Below are 20,144 nucleotides of genomic sequence, written 5' to 3'. Positions count from 1 at the left end.
ATGAGCATACTACCTTTGCATTATATATGGTGCAGGTCCATTTTTCCTTTCAGAAGACAACTTGGCCATCACAGCCGTTGCTGTTACATGCTCCCAAGGCGTAACTTGAGAGGTTTATGTCTATAAACAGCCAAGTGCCACCCAGGAGGTGTTTGTCCCCAAAAATCTGATTCTGCTTCAGCTTCCCTTTCCACCGCTACACCATCCCATGGTGCTTAAGATCTGTGGGATAGGTTTTTCCTGTCCCCTGCCTACATTCAATACTCTAGAAAATAACAGCCCTGCCTGTTTTCTAGTCTTGAGCGTGAAACACCGATGAGGCTTTAGGCTAAGGATCAGTTCATGACACTTGCCACTGAGGAGGTTGCATCCTCACCCTGTGGGCACTGCAGACATCGGTTTTCATCTGCCTCGCAGCAGCCACCAGCGTATTTGGAAGTTGATAAAGGATCTAGATCTTCTCCTTAAACCCTCCACTCCAACCACCTAATTTTTGAGTGCCTGCAATGCCTGAGGGGGCAGAGAGCGTGCTGCAAGGACAAACAGACTTACCTATGGTAAGAGTAACCTCACCCATGGGTCAAGACCTGGCCCCACTGTGACGTTCCCAAAGCAGCATGCAGTGATCAGGCACAGTTTGCACCAAGCCTGGAGAAACACAAGCCCATGGCGAAAGGGGCTTTAAATCACACCATGCCCTGGGCTTGAAAGCTGTGTCCTTGGGCTGAAGAATCAGGAAAAACTCAAAAGAGCAACTTGTGGCAATGAGTCTTTATTATTATATTTATATATTTATTATAAATATTTGCTCCACTGGGTACATCTTGGCAGGGCAGTGACAGTGGAGCAACTTGGTGGCCACCGTTACACTGGTCCTGGGGTGGTCTGGGCTGGCTCCACCTGCAGTGATGATGCCCACTGCCATGGGACCCTTCGGAGAAGTGCCACAAGCACCGTCAGCTTCCTCCAGAGACAGGACTGGATGGGCAAGCTGGATGGTGGACAGCAGAAGGGGGATTTCATTTTTTCCTTTGAAGCTTTTCTATGGCTTTCTTCACCCAGTGCTTCTTGGGGTTGGCGCAGACCTTGTCACCATTGGCAGCCACAAGCCTGCATTGAGAAAGTGAGGAAAGAGAGTAAAAACATGAACTGCGAGCTGTTCCTTTCCCAAACACTACTTCTCCCCTCCCTTTGTGCAGCCCCATCCTATGCCCTGCTCAGGCTGATGGTCTATGTATGAGTCTTCCCAGACCACTGGCATTAGCAGAAAGCCCCAAAACCAAGTTTTTTTCCCCTTCTGCTCACCCCACAGAGCTGTTTTCCTACCACAGCACTGCCCAGGTCTGCTACCAGCTGTGAGCAAGCTGTTGGTAGGGATGGGAGAAGCTGCTGTGGCTCTCAGCTGTGCCGCAGTGCAAACCCCGGGGGTACTCACACAACTGCAGGCAGGGTGCATCCTTGGGAGGTCTTGTAGAAGCTCTTCACATGTTGGACAGTTTTCCGTGCATACCTGTTGCAGCATTCTTTGGGTAATACGTGGGCTGTCAAGGGAGAGATGTGAATGCCCTAATTGCATCACGAGACTACACCGCAGGATGTTGAATATGTGATGGGGGCTGTGGAGCTTGGCAACTTCCACAGCACCCCGCAGCAGGGATTTTCCCTTTGTGGAAGCAAGCACAGGAATGGGAAATGTGAACAGTTGTGGGGAGGGGAACATGTGAGACCACAGCCCACACTGCTGCAGTGTACGGTGAGGTCAGGGTGCCCCAGCCTGGAGAATGGGTTTTGGGGGTTTCCAAGGTTGGGGCACAACCTGCAAGGTATTTTGGGAGTCTCCAAATCACTGCAACAGGCTCCCCAACCTCCAAGCACTTGCTTGTCCAGCTGAGACCTGGGAAAGGGCTGTCAGAGGCTCCTCCAAGCTCCTGCAGCATCTCTGCAGGGTCGGCTTTGCTGAGGCCACCCAGCACCCTCTCCATCCTTCCCTGCACCCCAGGATGTGCCACCCTGACCTGGCCAAGGGGGTGCACCTCCTGCCAGCAGCACCATCCATGCTTCCCACCAGGGTTTCTTGCCCTGACCTCCCCAGTGGGGACAGGCTGAACCCAACCTGCAGCAGTGGCCCATGGGGTGCCTTACCTGCAATGTGGTGCAGAGAGAAAGTGAGGAGCAGGGTGAGCAGCAGGACTGTCCTTGCAGCAAACATGGTGGCAGCACAAGGGCTCTTCCTCCGTCCTGCTTCGTGCTACCTTGCCCTGTGTCTATGCCTTTGGCTCTTGCCGCGCTGTAATTTAACCTCTGCATGCCACCCACTTTAACCACTTTCCCCGAAATTTCAGACACGTTCTAAGAAGCCTCTTAGACAAGGGGATTTCTGTCATTTATTCTGGCAGCACATCCAGTGGTGGGTCAAAGAGGGTGAGGAGCGGGGTGGCCACTTCTGCTTTCTGCAAAAGACACACAGGGCTGAGAGGGGCTTCCAGGAGGCTTCAGGGGAAGCGAAATTTACTCAGGAAAGCAGATTATAAACAGCTTTCTGTGATGACAAAATGTCAAGTTTGATGCTTTTTCCTTCATTTCTAACAGGAGAGACACAAAATCTCTAAGCAGCTGCAGGTCAGTGACAGGTTTAGCTGGTTTGCCTGAGTCGTCAAAGGTGAGTGACTGATGAGTCCCCTCCAAACAAGCCTCCCCAGTCACCCTGCCCATACCAAGGGCATTGGGTTAGGCATTGAAGCACTCAGCATGGTATGGGATGAGATGAAAAAGCCACACTGTTCCGAACTAGGAGGGATCCCAGAGCAAGTGGTGAGAGAGATGCTTTTGGTGGGTTCAGGAGACTTTATAGAAGAGGAAGAAATTGGGCAAAGGAAGTGGAGTGTCTGTGTCTGAGCCCAAGAATGAGCCCAAGCATTGCCTCCACCTCTCACGCCAGTGATGGGATTGACATGGGAGGGTCAGAGAGTCATCCCAGAGCCCAGAGAGGACCCCGAAGGCAGCACCGTGCAGCACTGGTGGACATTAGCCCAGCTTCCATGAAAAGACCTGCTTCCTGGCAAGGCGAGACATAGCTGCAAAGAGGGGGTGAGGACCTAGTTTGAACCCACAAAGGATGATGCTGAATGGGAGCATGGGAGAGGACCTGGCTGTGGCTTGGGAATGTGGCAAGGCAGGGCTTCTTGGAGGAAAGGTGGAAATTGGCTTCTTTGAAGATTATTTCATGTTTGTGCGACTTCACTAGAAGAAGAAAGGAGAAGGAAACAAATCAAATGTGCTGATGACTCTGTTTTGGAAGGATGGTCTGCAGGCCATTGGGTCTGGTGACCTGGCACATTAGCAGGTGGGGATGCAGAGAACTGGGCACAGCACTGCTGGTTTCTCACAACACTTTCCCCAGGCAAGGGCTCTGCAGGGAGAAGACACCTGATACACAGTCCTTGAGCCCCCTTCCACAGCTTCTGCATCCCCCAGCCTGCACTTCTGCAGCTTCTCCCCGATGTACAGACCCTCAAGCCCAGCAAGCCACCAGGGTCACACCACCTCCAGGACATCAGTTAAAAGCAAAGGGCTGTAATTAAGGGGGAACTGATCTGATGGCTTTCTCCAGCCAACATCTCCTCACATAGGAAACTTCATATGCCAAGCTCCAAGCTCACTTTTCAGTTTCATCAGAGGCACACAGCCACTGCTCCTTTCCTCTAGCTAATTAACCCTGTCCCATCAGAAACATTAGTAAATGCCTCCACGATCTGTTCATCATAAAGCAGATGATTGCATGTGGGGTATTTGAAGGCCTGGAGAGGTCCCAAAAGGCTCTCTGGAGGACTGTGCTTTCCCCTAGTACCAGTGCCCCAGCTGTGGACCTTTGGGCTTGGCTTCAGTCTTCTACAGCCCCTTCCAAACTGCCACATCCAGGTGCTCCCAGCAAAATCCCAGGCCATCCCCACCGATGTCAGAGTCTCCTCCCCATGTTGGGAGCTCCAGGGCCTCCCCCAGGTTTGCCTGGTTAGGCAAGTGCAAAGGCGGGAGCCATCTGTGTAGAGAAAAGAGGAGGGACAGGCTGTGTGGATGATTTCATTAATGCCTACACCAACTGCAATCTCACTGTTGTTGAATGCAGCCCTCTCTAGAAGAAACCTTCATCACCACCAACCATGGCCAAAAAGGCAAAGGCAGAACTGTAACAATAAACAACTTCCAGAAATTCACCAGAGCTTTCTTCCAGTGCCATGGCTAGGAATAAGAGAATTGGAAAAGGCAATGTGTCAAGGGACGTTGTATAACAAACTGTATGGTAGAGGCCATACAGCAGAAAGAGCTTACAAACAGAGGTCAAATCTAGATCAAAAAAACCAAAGCCAGTTAGCACTAGATGATCTATTAGAGGCCAAGGGAGGGGTTTGTGCTGTCATTAACACTGTGTAGAACAAGACAGAAGAATAGAAACAGATGTAATGACAATCCAAACCCACCCCTTTTTCTGGGTGGCGTTGACACCAGGCATGGTTTGCAAACGTACTTAAAATGTTGTTCAAATCTGTATGTATAGGGCTAATGGCTATAGTATTAATCCTCATGTCTGTACAACTCATTACTGGTTGTGCTGAGATTGTATGCCTAAGCAGTGGGCAATTCCACAACAAAGAGAAAGCTGATGGCAATGGAAATGGATGTGAGAAAAAAAGAAATTAAAGCCAAAGAAAACCAACTCTTCAGTAACAGAATCCCAGACTGGTTTGGGTTGGAAGGGACTTTAAAGTCCATTCAGTTCCAACCCCTGCCACAGGCAGGGACACCTTCCACTAGAGCAGGTTGCTCCAAGCCCCGTCCAACCTGACCTCGAACATTGGCAGGAATGGGGCAGCCACAGCTTCTCTGGGCACCCTGTGCCAGGGCCTCAGCACCCTCACAGGGAAGAACTTCTGTCTAAGATCTCATCTCAATCTCCCCTCTGCCAGGTTAAAGCCATTCCTCCTTGTCCTGTCGCTACAGGCCCTTGTCCAAAGCCCCTCTCCAGGTTTCTTGTAGCCCCTTTAGGCACTGAAGCTGCTCTAAGGGCTCCCCTTAAGGAGCCTTCTCTTCTCCAGGCTGAACAAGAAGTTTCTCTTCTTCTCAGCCTGTCTCCAGAGTCTGTCTTGGTCTCCAGTCTGTCTTGTAGCCCTCCCCTGGCAGCTGTGCTGGGGTCTTCTAGGACAGCGGGTCCTGGGTTACCCAGATCTTCCCACAGAACCCACCACCACTGTCCCAGACACGTGCACTTCTCCAGTCCCAGGTTGGACCCTCCGTTGGAGGCTTCTAATGCACTTCATGGCCTCACGGCCACGTTCGTGTCCCTGTGTAACAGCCGCTGTGGAGGTCTGTGCTGGTTGGAGAAGTCAGCTCTGAAGGATGGCCCACGCCCCCCTGTACTGGATACCACGAAGCTGGCAGAGACCCACATGCATCATGGGATGGGGCAAGAGACCTGTCAATGGGCTAAGCTAGGGCTGAAGTTACGGTGATGCTGGTTGTGTGCTGGCACATCTCTGCCAGCAGCCAATGCTGGGGAAGGCGGATTAAAAAACAGGGTGGAGGTGAGGCGCTGGGATCCCCGGCACGCTGCGCTCACCCCCTGCACAGTGCCGGGCTGGACGTCCTCGCACAGAGCCCTGAGGTCGGTGCTGCACCCATGCCATAGCTGCCAGGAGAGGGCACCAAGACCAAGAAAACAGGGTCTCTCTATGGCCCTGCAGAGTAAAGGCAATGGTTTCAAAGGTTTCCTCAAACTGAATTACCTCCTGGTGCCCCATTCCACCCCAGCCGCTTGGCTGGCTCCATGTCTCGACACGACAGGCAGCAGCACAGCTGCTGGGGCCAGGGAGAGAAATGCTACCACCACATGAACTAAACCTTATTTGGTAGCTGTGGTCAGCATGCAGGTGCCCCAGGAGCTGGTGCCCCTCTGGTCGTTGTGGTGCAGGGCTCTGGGGGGTCAGTGCCCACCCTCAGCAGTGGGGACCTCAGCAGCCCATCCCCTGGCCCCACCAGAGAGTTGCTTCTCTTGCCCTCAGCACTGTCCATGCGTCACACTGCAGTTTCTTGTGTGCAGGCATCTCGTGTGCAGTTTCAGTGTGCAGACCTCCCTAACAGGACAGCCCTCAGCCCTGACCCACAGCAGGGGCCCATGAAGAGCTTTACCTGCATCAGAGCATGGGGAGAGGGCGAGTAGCGTGGCGAGCACCAGGACCAGCCTTGCACTGAGCACGGTGGCAGCGTGAGTGCTCTTCCTCAAGGGCGCTGCCCTGCCTCCTCCTTGGAGCTCAGCTGTGAGCTCAGGCGAGGTGGTGCTGCAGTAAGCCTCTTCCAAAGAATTTTGACCAACTTCAAGTGAAAGCCCTGTGGGTTTCCTTTGACCCAGAGGATTTCCACATCACGTGGAATCTTCAGGGTTACTGACTGTGGTGATATCTAGAAAGAATGTTGTACATCGAGGGAAAGCCGCAGGGTCTGAAAGGGAAGTGAAATCCTCCTCTGCAGAGGCCTAAACCCAAACACATGTGGGCTCTCAAACCCACACAGAGGGGATTTGTGATGGCAGGAAAGGCAAAGCCCGACTTTCCCTGCAAAGTCACTTGTTAGCGCCAGAGCAAGCACAGACATGCTGGAGATGGCTGGGTCACTTCTGAACTCGACAGGAAGTGTAAGTAGAAACACAGTGACCACTGCTGCCATCAGCCCTCTGTGGCTCAAAAGCTGCAAGATGTCAAATGATGCCAGAAATCGCATTGCATTCCATGCTGTTCCTATAGAGAGGAACACAAGCTTTCCACCAAACATCTCTGTTTATAGATGGGAAGCATGGGGTGAAGGGAAAAGGGGGTGCTGTCAAGCCCTCCCTTGCAGATGAGGCTGGCTTAGTCCATTGGCTTCAGGGCAGGAGGCTGAATCAGGCTGAGGGAAGTGGAAGGAAAAGCTAGTGTCCACAGTTCTAAGGTGTTTTTCCAACACCTTCCCCCCTTCACAGCCTTGAAGCCTGCAGGGACCTGCAGAAAGGGGGTCAGCTACTCTGTGCTAATCTGGGGACAGGTTCCCTTCACTGTGTTCAACCTCCCTTCCTCACTCAGCTACTCAGAGCACCAGACCGTGCTGCAGCTCCTCCCCAAGCATCCAGGCATGCACAGCCCCTTTTCTGAAGCTTATTGTCCCATTGCCTAGTTTTTTCCGGGCTGTAAGCGGATGCATGGAGCAGCAGCATCCCATGCAGATCCCTCAGCACCATCGTCCCCCCTCATCCACTGTGAGCTACTCAAGGGGGCACCTCAAGCCCCTCCTCACTTTGTCACCCCTTTGCCCCTTTGGAGCAGGGCATTATGCTTGGGACTGCATTATCCCTGAACACCTTTTTAAAAACTTGGGGAAACCCACCCAATGCTGAGAAATGCTCTGGTCATTCCCAGGTCTCCTCAACCCCAGCTTGCAGTGGGAGACACATCTGCTAACTATGGCTCAAGGAGGTTAGGCAGGGTATGCCAAAGCTCTTCCCAACCTAGTAGACATGATTAAAATACACACCCAGATGCCAGTGGCTGCTGTGCTTTGGCTCAAATCCTGTGGAGAGATGGAGTCTCTTCATCGCAGAAGCATAGCTTAGCCCAGGAGGAGCTGGCATGAAGCCACCTATGCCATGTAGCAGCCAGAAGACTAAAAATAAAACATTTCTGGACAGGTCCTACAACCTCTAAGGACAGTTCCGCTCCTTCCTGTGTGCATTCAGCCCAGTAACTCAGTGTCTCCCTGGGCTGTAATAAACTCATGCTTTCCTGCTGATCCCCAAAAGCATCTTTCTCCCACAACTTTGCGGGTTCTCCCTTCCCTTCTTGGCCACCTCCCCACCTTTGCTTTGCTTGGGGCTCCCTTCCTGCACACTTGTGTACCTCTACAAGAGCCTCTCCCCAGACCTGGGCCATGGCTCCTGGGACCAGTGCAACCTCCCATCCCATAAGACCATCCCAGCACACAGCCTTTTGGAGACCACAGTGCTCTCAGCTGCAGCCAAAGTGGCAACACTGAGCTGAGGACATGGGCCATATTGCTGCTCATGATGCATTTTTGTCTTGCCTGTGGAGTGCATAGGATCAGGGCCACCAAGTGCAGGTGGCGTGATGCTGTCATACCCATGGCAGATGTCCTCGAGCTGGGAGAACGCATGCTCCCCTGCAGTCACAGGCCAAGGGAGCTCACAGCCTGCCTTAACTATGCCTGGGACAAAGCCACAGCCTGAGGGCTGGACCCTGAACAACACAGAATGATTTTGGGGATGGACTTGCTTCAAGCTCATGGCATGTCTCCTGTCTCCCCACAGCCTGGGGCTTCACCCAACCACTCCATTCACAGAGGATGCTCCGGGTGGACAGACAGGGTAGCACATAGTGCTGGTGTCTGAACAAGTACAGGGGCTCCCTGCAGCTAGAGTCAGGGAAGGGACTACTCTGTATGGAGAGGACCTTGAGAATTAAAACTGCTAGTGGGGGCCTTCTTCTACAGGGTTGTGCCTACTTGTCTGGCAGAAGGTCTGGCCTGGGATGTTCTGCTTCCCGTTTCTCAGGTCTTCAAACCATCACTGTCGCAGCCAGACAATCCACAATTCTCTGGAGACCCTCTGATGTTTATTATTTTACTTTTTGGGAAGGGAAAGGCTAATGTGCTCTCATTAATCGATGAGTGCTGGAAAGCCCCACTGCTGGCCCAAGTTCTGTTTTCATTTGGCTGGGCTCTCAAGAATTTGCTTGTTTACATTTAAAAACTAACAAACAAACCAACCAACCCAAAAAGAAACTAAGCAGAAAACAGTGTCCTCTTGATCCTGCAAGAGGAGGAAAGCTTGAGGACACCTCATGTGCAGCCTTTGCCAGCAATGGTGCCAGTAGAGGGGGGAAAGAACTGGGCAGAACATGTCCCATGCTTGGAAATAGGCTCTCAGCAAGTAACTGAGCATATCCAGCTGTGTTGGACATCAGCCACACTGGCACTGTGCTGCACAGGAACGCACTGCAGGGGAAGCTGGGCTGCCAAGGCAGGAGAGGTATTGGCTGAGCATCACCGAGTGCCTGAAACCTGTCGCCAGGGAGGCAGTGGGATGGTTAGGAATAAGCTTTTCCCTATTTTCTTCGCTTCTACCCAGTCACTTTGAGTCTTCTCCATTTAGAATATGAAACATTCTAGGTTTTCTGCTATTTAAACCCCAGCCTTCTGAGTGTAAAGCCCCTTCATAAGTCTTTATGGTGCGCACTCAAGGGTCTCCCCAGCTCCATTTTGAAGCTCTGGTTGACTCAGGATGCAATCACAAACCAAAAGCAATGCTCTCATTCCTTCCTGGAGTCAGTGCTCACCCTGTGACTCCAGGTAGGACTGTGCCAGGTCCTACATCCTAGAAAGACAATTTGAAAATAGGAAAACAAGAGTCTTTTCCAAAGCCTGCTTCCTACAGCTAGACACTGGGGACAAGCAAGTACTGGAAGCTGATGATCCAAACCACATCCTGTGCGGTAAGTCCTCCCCAGTGCCACGAGACACAGAGGTTGCAGGAAGGACATGTCCAGAAGCCCTTTCCCAGGGGATTATCTGCACTAAATTACTGGGCAAGCTCAGCCACCAGAGCAGGGGATAGAGCAGAAACCCACCATGGCCAGGCAGAGAACCCTCACCACAACAGCCAAGCAGAGGCAGGAGGGAGAATACACCTGAATGGGAAGCAGCCACTTCACTAAGGAAACAAAAACAGTTTGTGATGCTGGTTTTTGAGCATTTTTCAAATGCACTGGAAAAGGAGACTTTTTCCACTTTTACTCCAATGAGGTTGATCAACTGACTGGAGGTTAAGTAAAGGGTGGATCTGGGGTGTCAGGAGGAGCTGCTGCTCCTGAGGGAGACTGTGCTGGAGAGGCTTCTGTGTCAGACAAGGATGTTTGGTGAGGACTTCAGCCTCCTTTTTCCAAGCCTGACCTTTTTTGACCTCCCAGAGGCAAAGGCAATGGTGTGAAGCCTTGTTGCTCACTTCTGTCACCTGAGATGGTCACTGAAGGGGTACGACCCTGGAGAGTCCCAACAGCCTCTGCGGTTACCCAAAGGGGACCTCAGCTACAAGAGCAGCCCTTGCAGTGAGGTGAAGAGGACACAATCCTCATTAAAGTGGAGATTAAGAAAACCCAAATCATGGAAGAACTACAGCTACACAGCAGAACTGCAGCTGTGCAACTGGATAGCCAAAGCAGCTAAGAGGACATCATACATTCTGCCAAGCCAGCATCATGAAAGCAGTGGCAGTCAGCTTGACAGGAAGATGGCCTAAGCACCAACATGCTGATGCAACATTTCACAGGAAAACCACCATGCCAAACAGGAACAGACATTTCATACGTCACAGTGCAAGTCTCAAACCAGAGAGGATGGAGACTGCTGGGTCTCTGCTTCACAGGAATAACTGTGCCCCTCACACATCACCATGGAGACAAGTCAGGTTTTGGAGAAGGCAACGGCAGAGGTCCAGACTACAGGGAGCAGTGAGAGGGGACAAGTCAGGAGCCAAAACTGACTAACACAAAAGGGATATGGACCTACTCAAGTGAGTCCAGAGGAGGCCACAGAGATGCTGTGAGGGCTGGAGCAGCTCTGCTCTGGAGCCAGGCTGAGAGAGCTGGGCTGGTTCAGCCTGGAGAAGGCTCCTTAAGGGGAGACCTTAGAGCAGCTTCAGTGCCTAAAGGGGCTACAAGAAACCTGGAGAGGGGCTTTGGACAAGGGCCTGTAGGGACAGGACAAGGGGGAATGGCTTTAACCTGGCAGAGGGGAGATTGAGATATCAGGAAGTTCTTCCCTGTGAGGGTGGTGAGGCCCTGGCACAGGATGCCCAGAGAAGCTGTGGCTGCCCCATCCCTGGCAGTGTTCAAGGCCAGGTTGGACGGGCTTGGAGCAAGCAGGTCTAGTGGAAGGTGTCCCTGCCCGTGGCAGGGGGTTGGAACTGGGTGAGCTTTAAGGTCCCTTCCAACCCACACCAGGCTGGACACTAGCACAGGCAGTGTCCTCACCAGTGAGGTCCCACAGGGTCTGAGCACAGTGGCAGAGAAGGTGCTGGTAATAGGGTCTATCTATGGCCCCAGACACACCAAAGTGAGAAACTAGGTCCATGATCTAATTAGGATGCTTAGGGGCATCCACTCATCAGCAACAGAAGGGGAGAGAGACAGGACTACAGCACCAAATGGTCTAGCCAGCCAGGAGAAAAGATACCTACAGCATAGGTCCAACATCTGTCCAATATCAGGGCCAGGTCATCAGATGAGTACTTTAGAACACACCCAAAGCAGGCATTAGAGGCTCAAGCCTGAGCGTAAGTGGGGCTCCTGGAGTCTGGGCAGAGGGAGGAGGTGTTCATCCCCAGCTGAAGGTGGTCAGTGTGATTACAAGCCAATTAGTGCCCTCAAGGCCTGCCACTGTGCCATCTGTTGTATCCTGTGGGGATGTGAAGGTATGGAGGTGAGCTTATGTGGAGTCCCAGTGACAGCTTGTTCTCATAAGGTCAACCGAAGCAGCAAGATAATGAAGTGGTGGAGAGAGTTGCACTAGTGTGGAGCTGTAAAACAACAAAGGTCAGGAAGGGACCAGAAGGGGCATGCCATGACCATGGCCCCTCTGTCTCCCATGGGTTGTGGGGAAACCTTGAGGCAGAAGCATGTGTCTGGCACAGTCACTGCAGAAGACAAGCCTTGTCTCACCTGAGCATGACAGACTTGGCGTTAGTTATCTCCTGCACCAAATTCTACACCTGTGGCAGCCCATGCACCTCCACAATGAGCACAGGAAGGTGCACGGTTGGACATCATATGCACAGGGTCTTTGCACTGCCAGACTTAGAGAAGCAGGGGAGCAGCAGCAAACCTGGTGAGCATGTGCCTCCAGCTAGGACAAAGGACCGTCCACACATTCCAACGCTCCCCAGGAGCCACAGCCCACGGCAGCCCCATGCTGGTGCTTGCTCCATGTGTCGGAAGTGATTCACTGCTGCTGGGGCTGCCTTGTTTACACAGCACTCCTTCTGTGTAACAGAGAGGAGAAAAGAGCTTCTTAACCCCCAGAATGACCCTTCTGATTCATGGAGGGGAAATTTTTCACAGAACTCACTATCTTCCAGGCTTGTTGGCAGTACTGGAGCATGGCTGGGATCATGCTCCAGGGGAGATGCTCACCCCTGACCCTCTTGCTCCTTCCAGCTCCCCACTCCAGACAGGTCCCTGGGCACTCACTCTTGTATTGTGTTGCCTTTCCCACCTCTCTTCCCAGCACTAGAGAGGGACACACAGGCAGCCCAAGCCCTGGCTGGGATTGGAGAGGTTTCAGCTCAGCCCATGGGGTTTTACTCCCTCACAAAACACACTTGGAGAGTAATGTTTGATTTCTATGGGTTGTTGCTTGGCCATAGCTTTGCTTAAACAAAGCAAAACCCTGGCTGTTTATTCAGTACTGCTTTAGCAGGATGGAAATGCAATTCCCTGTGAGAAAACATACTCTCTGAAAATTTTTGGCAAGACTGAAGCCCTTAAGCAATAGCCTGGAGCAATAGTCCAGCCACATCGGCTGTGCTTTCTTTTCTGTCTCTTGGCGATGCTGGGATTCCTCCCATGGTGCTTAATCACACATGTGCACCTCTAAAGCTCTGCAGGGACCAGGCTTAGGAATTCAGCCCTGGGCTGAATACCCTGACAAGAGTTTTTAACAGAAAGACTTTATTACTTTTACTTTTATAAAAAGATATAGAGCAGATATCTCGTGCACACACTCAGATACACATGATACAGCAATGAATCAGAACTTGACAGTCACCACACTGTACAGCAAATGACACCTTAAGCCTCGGAGCTGAAATCAAACTGGTGTCCTTACAAACACTGACTGAAGCAACCGCATTACCCAGTGCTCGCTCATCTTACCAGCATCACCTCCAGCTGAGGACATCATCTGTAGCCAGAGAAGACAAGTGTCCGTTCCATTTGCTGTAGTGCCTGTAGAGTGACCCAGTTCCCTTGGATATGCACAAGCCGTCCAAGCCAAGCAAGAAAATAGACAAGGCACAATGTTTTCCAGCATTCCCAGAAAGGCCTTGACTCCGCAATGCTCCAGCAGCAAGGACAGGACATTACATACACTCAAATCGCTAGAAAACTTCACTACAGAAGTAACATTTCTTCTATATGTGCTTCATATAAAAATAATGCCACAGACATGACCTCATGAGGTTCAAGGCTGAAAGCTCAGCTGTGCAGGAGCAGGGCAGGTGGGCAGCCACCACTGACAGCCCCTGGCTGTCCCTCCAGGTAAGTCAACCCGAGCCAATGTCACACAGCTGGGCTGTCACCTCAAATTCCTAATTACAGTTAATTTGATTGTGTTCTGCACTTGCAAAGCCTGAGATCAACCCCTGCCTCCCCTTTCTCAAGTCAACAAAACACAGAAATAAGGGATTGAATGATGGCAGAAAACAAACACCTTTGCAGTTTATCCTCCCCACCTCCAGGGCAGGATGGATGCCCTGATGGTGCAATCTGATGGATCTAATAGGCCACCTTCCTCCAGCTCTGCTTTACAGCTGGCCCATCCTTTTTGTTTTGATTATGTTCCTTCTTACGTGATTTTGCTTTCTTTTTTCCGCATGCATATTTATACTTCTGATTCACAGAGGCTGGTTAGAGGAAGATCTGACCTTCAATAACTTAAAGCATCATATTGTGAAGATCTTTACACTCTCCAGCAAAATTCATACTGGAAATGGCATTTTGTCCCTTCTTGTAGAAAAGGCTTATTTCTAGAGAGAATATGGGACCAGAAGGATGATACATCTGCTGCATAATTCCCAGGTGACTAAATCCAGAAGTGCATTTAGCTGATCTAAGAGTGTACTTCCTGGCTTTTGTGCTTGCAGAGAAGAACAAAGCCCCTCCAACGGTATCACAAGAACAGCAAAAATATTGGGTGACTTCTTGTTTTTTCCCCATTTGTAAAGGCTCATCCACATTATCCTGCCCTGGTGCTGCACAAAGCTGGGCATGGCCCATCAGCTGAGAGAAGGGTTTTATTACAGTTGACTTGCCAAGAACCAGGTCTCAGACTAAATTCACAAGAAGAAATGCCCATAGCTGTTAGTGAGAAAGGTAGCCTGATTTCAAGAAGATACATTGTGGGTTGCCAGCTCCTCTGAACATGAAATCTGAACATGAAGCACAAACCTTCAATCCCCTAATCAGATGCAGTTTTCATGACCTCAGTCTGAAAAGCTAGGCCACCCTTCATGTCTCCAGCAAGAGTAAACGGAGTATTGATCAGCTGAAGGAGAGCCAGCACCCAGCTGACGACAGGCATCAATCTTGGTCTGACCAAGAATCCAATGAAGTGCAAAGAAAGCAGCTGCAGAGGGTTTGTTAAGTGCAAGTTGTGTGGGTTTGGTGCTACAATTGCCCAAGGTGGCTGAGCCTGAGCCCAGCAGCGTGGGCGAGTCAACATCTTCTCAGCTGGGCCACGATGAAATGCAGGAAAATCCCCAACAGTGATTTAGAAAGTCACAACTGCCCACCACCTGGCAAGGAGCCACCATGCAGCTCTAGAACAGCAACAGCCTTTATATGTAGCAGTGCCAGAAGGAAAAAGGGTCAAATTTATTTCCAAAATTGGTCAAAGATTAATTTTTTTTGACATTCTGCTCTGGGAAAAAAAAAAAAATCAGTTTTCTCTGGTATTTTTATTTCCTGCTTTCCTTCCTGCTGGTCACCAGCTCAATATAAACTTAACTTTTCTGCAGCATCACATGGTTTGGGCCAAAAATATCCATGCCATAAAGCATTCAGATTACTTCCATTGGATAGACATTATTTTGATGTCTCTCCTGCTGGTAAAGCAAGCCCTGCACCATTTCTCTTGACATTTCTTCTGTTACGACCCCAAATTTTAGATACAGCCATACAGCAGCAACACTGCAAAGCATCAGACTGCACACCACAGAAACTGGAATGACAAAATGTGTTTGAGATGTTGACAAGAAGCTGGGAAGAGGCAGAGCATTCGGCCTTTCTGTAGTCATCTGCACTCCGGCTTGGCCTAAAAATGCTTGACTAGTGAAAATTAATATATCTGAAGGCTCTTGCTTTCCTACAGATGATGAATAATCAAATGTTGTGGTACCAAAAGCACCTACAGAGGAACTGAAAAACTTGTTGGTAGGGACAGAAGGACCTTTGTCTGTGGCAGTTGTGGAGTTTAGAGTAGGAACTGAAGCAATTTCCATGCTGTCCAGGATGGAGGAGGGATCTGAACCCCTATAATCAGGGTCTGGTGTATTGGTTTTTGCAGTTGCAGGATCCAGGGATTCATTTGTAGGAAGTACAGGGTGGTCTGATCCTTTAGAAACGGCCATGGGTTCTGAATTTGAGCTAGAAGAAGTCATGTCTCGAACATCAGACATAGCATTTGCAGTATGTCCTACAGGTTCTTCTGTAGATCCTACAGCGTTATCAAAACCATGCACTAGAGCCTTGTGGAACGGGGTGGGCTGGCTGGAGACAATACCTATTGAAGAAGTTGTTGAAGGTGCAGGAGCTTTTAAGGAATCTCTGTTTGACTCTGGACTGACTTCAGAGTGGGAAGTAGCCTGAGATGGAGCTGTTACAGTAAGGCCAACATGTTTCTGAAAAATACCAGGCTCTTCTGGAGCTGCTGCTAAGGTGGCACCATGTGAAAGCAGGGAGGCTTCAGCCTTTTTCTGGTCCAGTTTCTCTACAATCTCCTTCACCCACTTTTCCTCTGGATCTGCACAAATCTCTACAGACTTCAGAGTAATAAATCTGAAAATAAAAAGGGACCACTTAGTGAATAAAGCGAATAGTGGTTTAGACGATCAGTGTGATAGGGAAGGCACGCAGACAGCAACACTGTCTCTCTCAAGTCCATAGAAAACACCAAGGGGGTTGGATGGATTGTTTATTTCAGGAAGCGCAGGCGCCTCTGAGATCTGTCTGAATGCTGAGCAGCTGAACATTACTCATGAGTGAAGGGTCTCCCCCAGGAAGTTTCCCTCCTTGAAAAGCATTGTCCTGATGTCTGGATGCAGTGTTTGCCTCCAGTGCTTAGGGCAGGAAGCTCCTCAAGTACCAGTTGCCCAGGGCCAAGCATACGTGAAGACAAAATCCTCTGGTTTAGTGAGTGAGATGAGACTTTGCAAGGTCAGCTCAGCGGGTTCACTTTGAAGCAACCTTCTGGGCTTCAACAAAATGGTCTTAATAGTACCTCAGTTTCAGGATAAGCCGAAAACAACAATTATCCTAAAGGGGAATGAAGCTTTACTCATCCCTAGACAAGCTCCAAGTCTTATTCTGTCTCCAGAGAAAACAACTGCTTTCATAAAAAAATGAGCTCTCATCCTGCGCGCTTCACTGGAAGCTTTGGAACTGGATGAGCTTTAAGCTCCCTTCCAACCAAAACCTGTCTGTGACCCTATGATTCTACAATTCCAATGCCCCATTCTGCCAACAAGTACATCTGTCAGTCCTCTCCCCATCTATTTATCCCCACCTCACTCTGTGTGTGAGCCCATGATCTCACTTGGAGGCTGCTGATCTTTAAATGAGGGGGGAAAAAAAACCACCCACCCTTCAAATAAGTACCAGCATTTGCTCTGTTTCCCAACTGCTGCTTGCTCCAAAGCAAGGGCATGGGATGACAGGGTGATGCTGAATTGGGGTTTGGGTGATGAGGCAGTGCTTACATGACAGCTTGTTTGGTGCAGCGGGGCTCAGTCCTGCGATAGCTCCTTATCCGCTTTGCTGCTATGCCAGATGCAAAACCACCACACTCAGTTGAACACTTCAGAGGTGCTTTAGGTTGCCCTGAAATAAAGTATTCAACATATTAAACACTGGCTTTTAATCTGGTACTATAAAAACTGGCACTGTTTCTCTTTTCTCTTCTCTGGGCAGGAGTCCAGAGCTTGCCGTGAAAGTTTACAATCCCTGCTAAAAGGAGATGAAGAAAAATCCCATCAGGGTGACAAGTTTCTGTATCGCCCAAACAGGCGACAAAATGCCCAGAAAACTACAAAAAAGCACCATGAAAACTGTGGGGCTCTTGGGCCACCACTGCAGCTTGCCTTGCAGGATCTGCAAGCACTGCCTGGAGGTCCTTTGTGCAAGGACCTAGTCCTGCAGGTCCCCTCCTCTTTGGGTCACAGGAGGACGGCTCTCACACAGTGCCCAGAAAACACATTTCTTCATCCCCAAAAGACCTGCTACAACTGTCACCAGCAGGCTCTTGGTGCAGGCAAAGCAGACCAGAGGGCCTGTCCTCTCCTTCTCTGGATCAGACATAGCAATTCCTCCGGTGGGAGCGCCCCTCCAGGCGAGCATCCTGATCTCTGTTTGCTTATGTGATCTCTGAATGCCATCTGAACTCAGAGAAAGGGTGCGGAGAAAGCACATTTTGGTGAATGATGCATTGCTCCATTTGATATTTCAGCAGCCCAGCTTCACAGCAGTTTCTCACCAAACATCTCCTCTATCTCCTCCAGAAAATTCGGTTTTAATTTTGTGAAGTGTAAAAATAAACCTCACTTGACCCCTTCATGGGGCAAAGCCAGTCACAGCACAAGGGACCCTTTTCTCCTGCTCCTACCCTAGCCCCTAACAACACATTTGCCAAGAAAGGGGAGGTTGCACAACACATCTTGGCAATTTCTGACATCCCAGGAGTCAATACTTAGAAAAAAAAGCCCTGATTTATCTTAGCCCCTCTTAGAGGAAAGGAGCTGGAGGCTGGTTTAGATCAGCCAGTCTGTACAAAATGTCTCAGTTTCCCAAATGAATTTGGTGAATTTGATGCAGTTCATTCGGGAATAATCCAGCTGCCAGGAGCAAGAACAAACATCACAACAGGAACACCGTCAGCTCTTTTGATCCATTTACTGAGGAAACCCACTGCAAAGAAATCACAACAATGTGTTCTCTGGCACTGTAGGGTCAAGAATACCTGTTGAGGGGAGACCAGCTTCCCAATTAACTGTCTATAGCCAGAGGACATACTGCTGGTGTCCTCCACTTTCAGAAGCACTGTTCAACAAAACAGGCATAGCAACAAGAGAGCCAGAGCCATCCCTGTGGATGGAGGTGCATGGCAGGGAGTGGCTAGGGACTGCTTCCAAAGGCCTTTCTCCTCTGATAACCATTAACTGATTTTCCAGTTATGGGCACCAATGCAAATGGTCTGCAATTAGCTGAATTCCTGGTGTGTTTTTCCCTAAGAGAAGGAGCTTGGAAAGCCCCTTCCAAGGACAAAGCAGTGTTAGATGGAGCATGAAGCCAACCCTAGTTGTCCCCCTCCTCCTGGGACACACAAGCCTGCTCCTCTGGGCTACATCTCAGTCTTTGCCAAAAGGACCTCAGGGACACGTGGGACCTGAGAGACTTTCCATCCAGAACCACTGCTGCTTAGAGGCACCACTCGTGGGAGCAACTGGTACTTGCTTTTCAGCATGATTTCTGAAGAGAGCCCATCTGATTCCATCACTTCAGAGGAGATGGACACTTGGCCACAGGGCAGCAGAGCTAGGCAGTGCTGAAGCAGGCGGAAGATTCCAAGGGCAGGGTAAGCTGCCCGATGTCGCTGTGCCCAATTTATTCAGGCAGGACCTGAAGAACCTGAACAGAGGTATGAAGAGAGGAAGAAGCTCCATCCCCAGCTGCCTTTGCTGTCCGTCTTCCTCTGGTCTGGTGGCAGCAGGGCACAGATCCTAAGGGCTCTCTGCGGCTTTCCCTTCCCTTGGTGAGAACAGATCATCCCTATGTCCTGAGCAAAGTCCAACTTTGCCTGTGCTGCTGAGAAGCTTTCTGACAGCCTGGCAGCAATGCACCCTGCTTAATTGCTACCTGGGGCAGCAATTACTGATCTGTGCCACAGATCTTAAACCAAGACCAGCCTAGGGAGCGGTGTGCCCACCTCTGCCCCATCCTCCAGCCCATCCCAGAGCAGAGCACCCCTGTGCCTCGCAGTGATGGGAGCACAGCATCCTGTGCACAGACATCCAGCCCTGGACAGGCTGTGGTCTACCCCCATGTCATATCCCTTGGGGACATGGAAAAAGGGGAAAAGAAGTGCATTATACTTCTTTTCTAATGAGGATGATCAGAAAGTCCCTCTGACAGTCTTCCCACCTACCCTCAGGAGTGACAGAAGCCATCACGGGCTGCTTGGAGGTCACTGCTGCCAGGATCACTGTTGTAGGCTCCCTCTGCCCCTTTCCAAACCAAGCCTGATACTGTCATGAGATCTCCCACAGCCCACGAAGGTCTCCTGGCGCTCATTGCCTGATCCAGCGCTGCTTCTCCTGCCCCAGAGCACTTGACCTCCCTCTTGTGAACGTGGCTGCTCCCTTGGGGAGCCTACAGGGACGCAGAGCCGCGGCTCACCTCCAGCCCGGGCCACCAGGCACAGGACCCTCAGCGCAAACAGGACCTGGAGAGAAACAACCTTCATGTTCCCGTGGTCGGCAGCAGGAAGGGCACGCAGGGAAGGATTACTGGCTCCCGACTGCTTATTGCGTCCTTCGGAGCAACACAGTTGCTGCAGCTCATTCCAGGATTAGGAAGCCTTGAGGTGGGGGTTTCAACTGTTATTTAGCTCCCACAGACACAACCCAGGGTGACGACACAGGAGCTGGAAGGAGGAGTGGGACAGGGGAGGGAATGTCGCCTGCTCCATAGATAGACAGCTCCTGGAATTCCCCGCCTGCACTTGCATCAGATTTCTTTAGCGCATGTAGATCAGCTGCAGCTCCTTTGTGACTCATTCAGGCAGGGACGGACTTCCAGGAGTCACCTCCTCCATCCTCTTCTCCCACTTGGGAGAGGCACCACTGTCCTCAGGCTTGTAAAGCTCTCCCCACTTCCAACCCCCAGCTCCCCAGTGTAGTAAGCTCATTCTTTGCCTCAAATGCAAAAGCAGCTATTCCTTTTTGGTGGCCATCTTATAACAGCAGCATAGGTCGTTAGGCAAAAAGAGGCAGAATGTGCTAATCGGGATTACAAGTTCATCAGCTGGACTGGTGAGCCCAAGTCAGGCTGCCTCTTGGGAGCATC

General features: G+C 50.7%; 1 protein-coding gene across 4 annotated transcripts; it reads right to left on the bottom strand.

Moving 5' to 3' along the window:
- Positions 1 to 765: 765 nt before the first annotated feature.
- Positions 766 to 19,778, bottom strand: LOC136005152 (C-C motif chemokine 5-like). 4 transcript variants are annotated; one of them, XM_065662374.1, is made up of 4 exons: positions 19,476 to 19,554; positions 2,143 to 2,450; positions 1,436 to 1,541; positions 766 to 1,110 (listed from the first exon to the last, which is right to left on the bottom strand). In XM_065662374.1, exons 2-4 carry the CDS (start codon positions 2,207 to 2,209, stop codon positions 1,020 to 1,022), a joined length of 264 nt encoding a protein of 87 aa, XP_065518446.1. In that variant the 5' UTR covers positions 2,210 to 2,450; positions 19,476 to 19,554; the 3' UTR covers positions 766 to 1,019. The 4 variants fall into 4 exon arrangements, with proteins under 4 accessions (XP_065518446.1, XP_065518447.1, XP_065518444.1 ...); XM_065662375.1 differs by lacking the exon at positions 2,143 to 2,450 and having other exon boundaries at positions 19,476 to 19,778; XM_065662372.1 differs by lacking the exons at positions 766 to 1,110; positions 1,436 to 1,541; positions 2,143 to 2,450 and adding exons at positions 12,742 to 15,863; positions 16,784 to 16,904 and having other exon boundaries at positions 19,476 to 19,697.
- Between the last annotated feature and the right edge of the window lie 366 nt (positions 19,779 to 20,144).

Source organism: Lathamus discolor, chromosome Z (assembly GCF_037157495.1).
Source record: "Lathamus discolor isolate bLatDis1 chromosome Z, bLatDis1.hap1, whole genome shotgun sequence".
Classification (NCBI taxonomy): Eukaryota; Metazoa; Chordata; class Aves; order Psittaciformes; family Psittacidae; genus Lathamus; species Lathamus discolor.
This window is presented reverse-complemented; position numbering and strand designations above follow the sequence as displayed.

Bases quoted from the DNA above. Each gene is read 5' to 3' on its own strand.
- LOC136005152 (XM_065662372.1), bottom strand. From the start codon at position 19,542: ATGAAGGTTGTTTCTCTCCAGGTCCTGTTTGCGCTGAGGGTCCTGTGC. The intron at 16,905-19,475 runs GTGAGCCGCGGC...ACTTTATTTCAG, and splicing joins CCTGGTGGCCCGGGCTGGAG to GGCAACCTAAAGCACCTCTG. The intron at 15,864-16,783 runs GTAAGCACTGCC...TTTTATTTTCAG, and splicing joins TGCACCAAACAAGCTGTCAT to ATTTATTACTCTGAAGTCTG.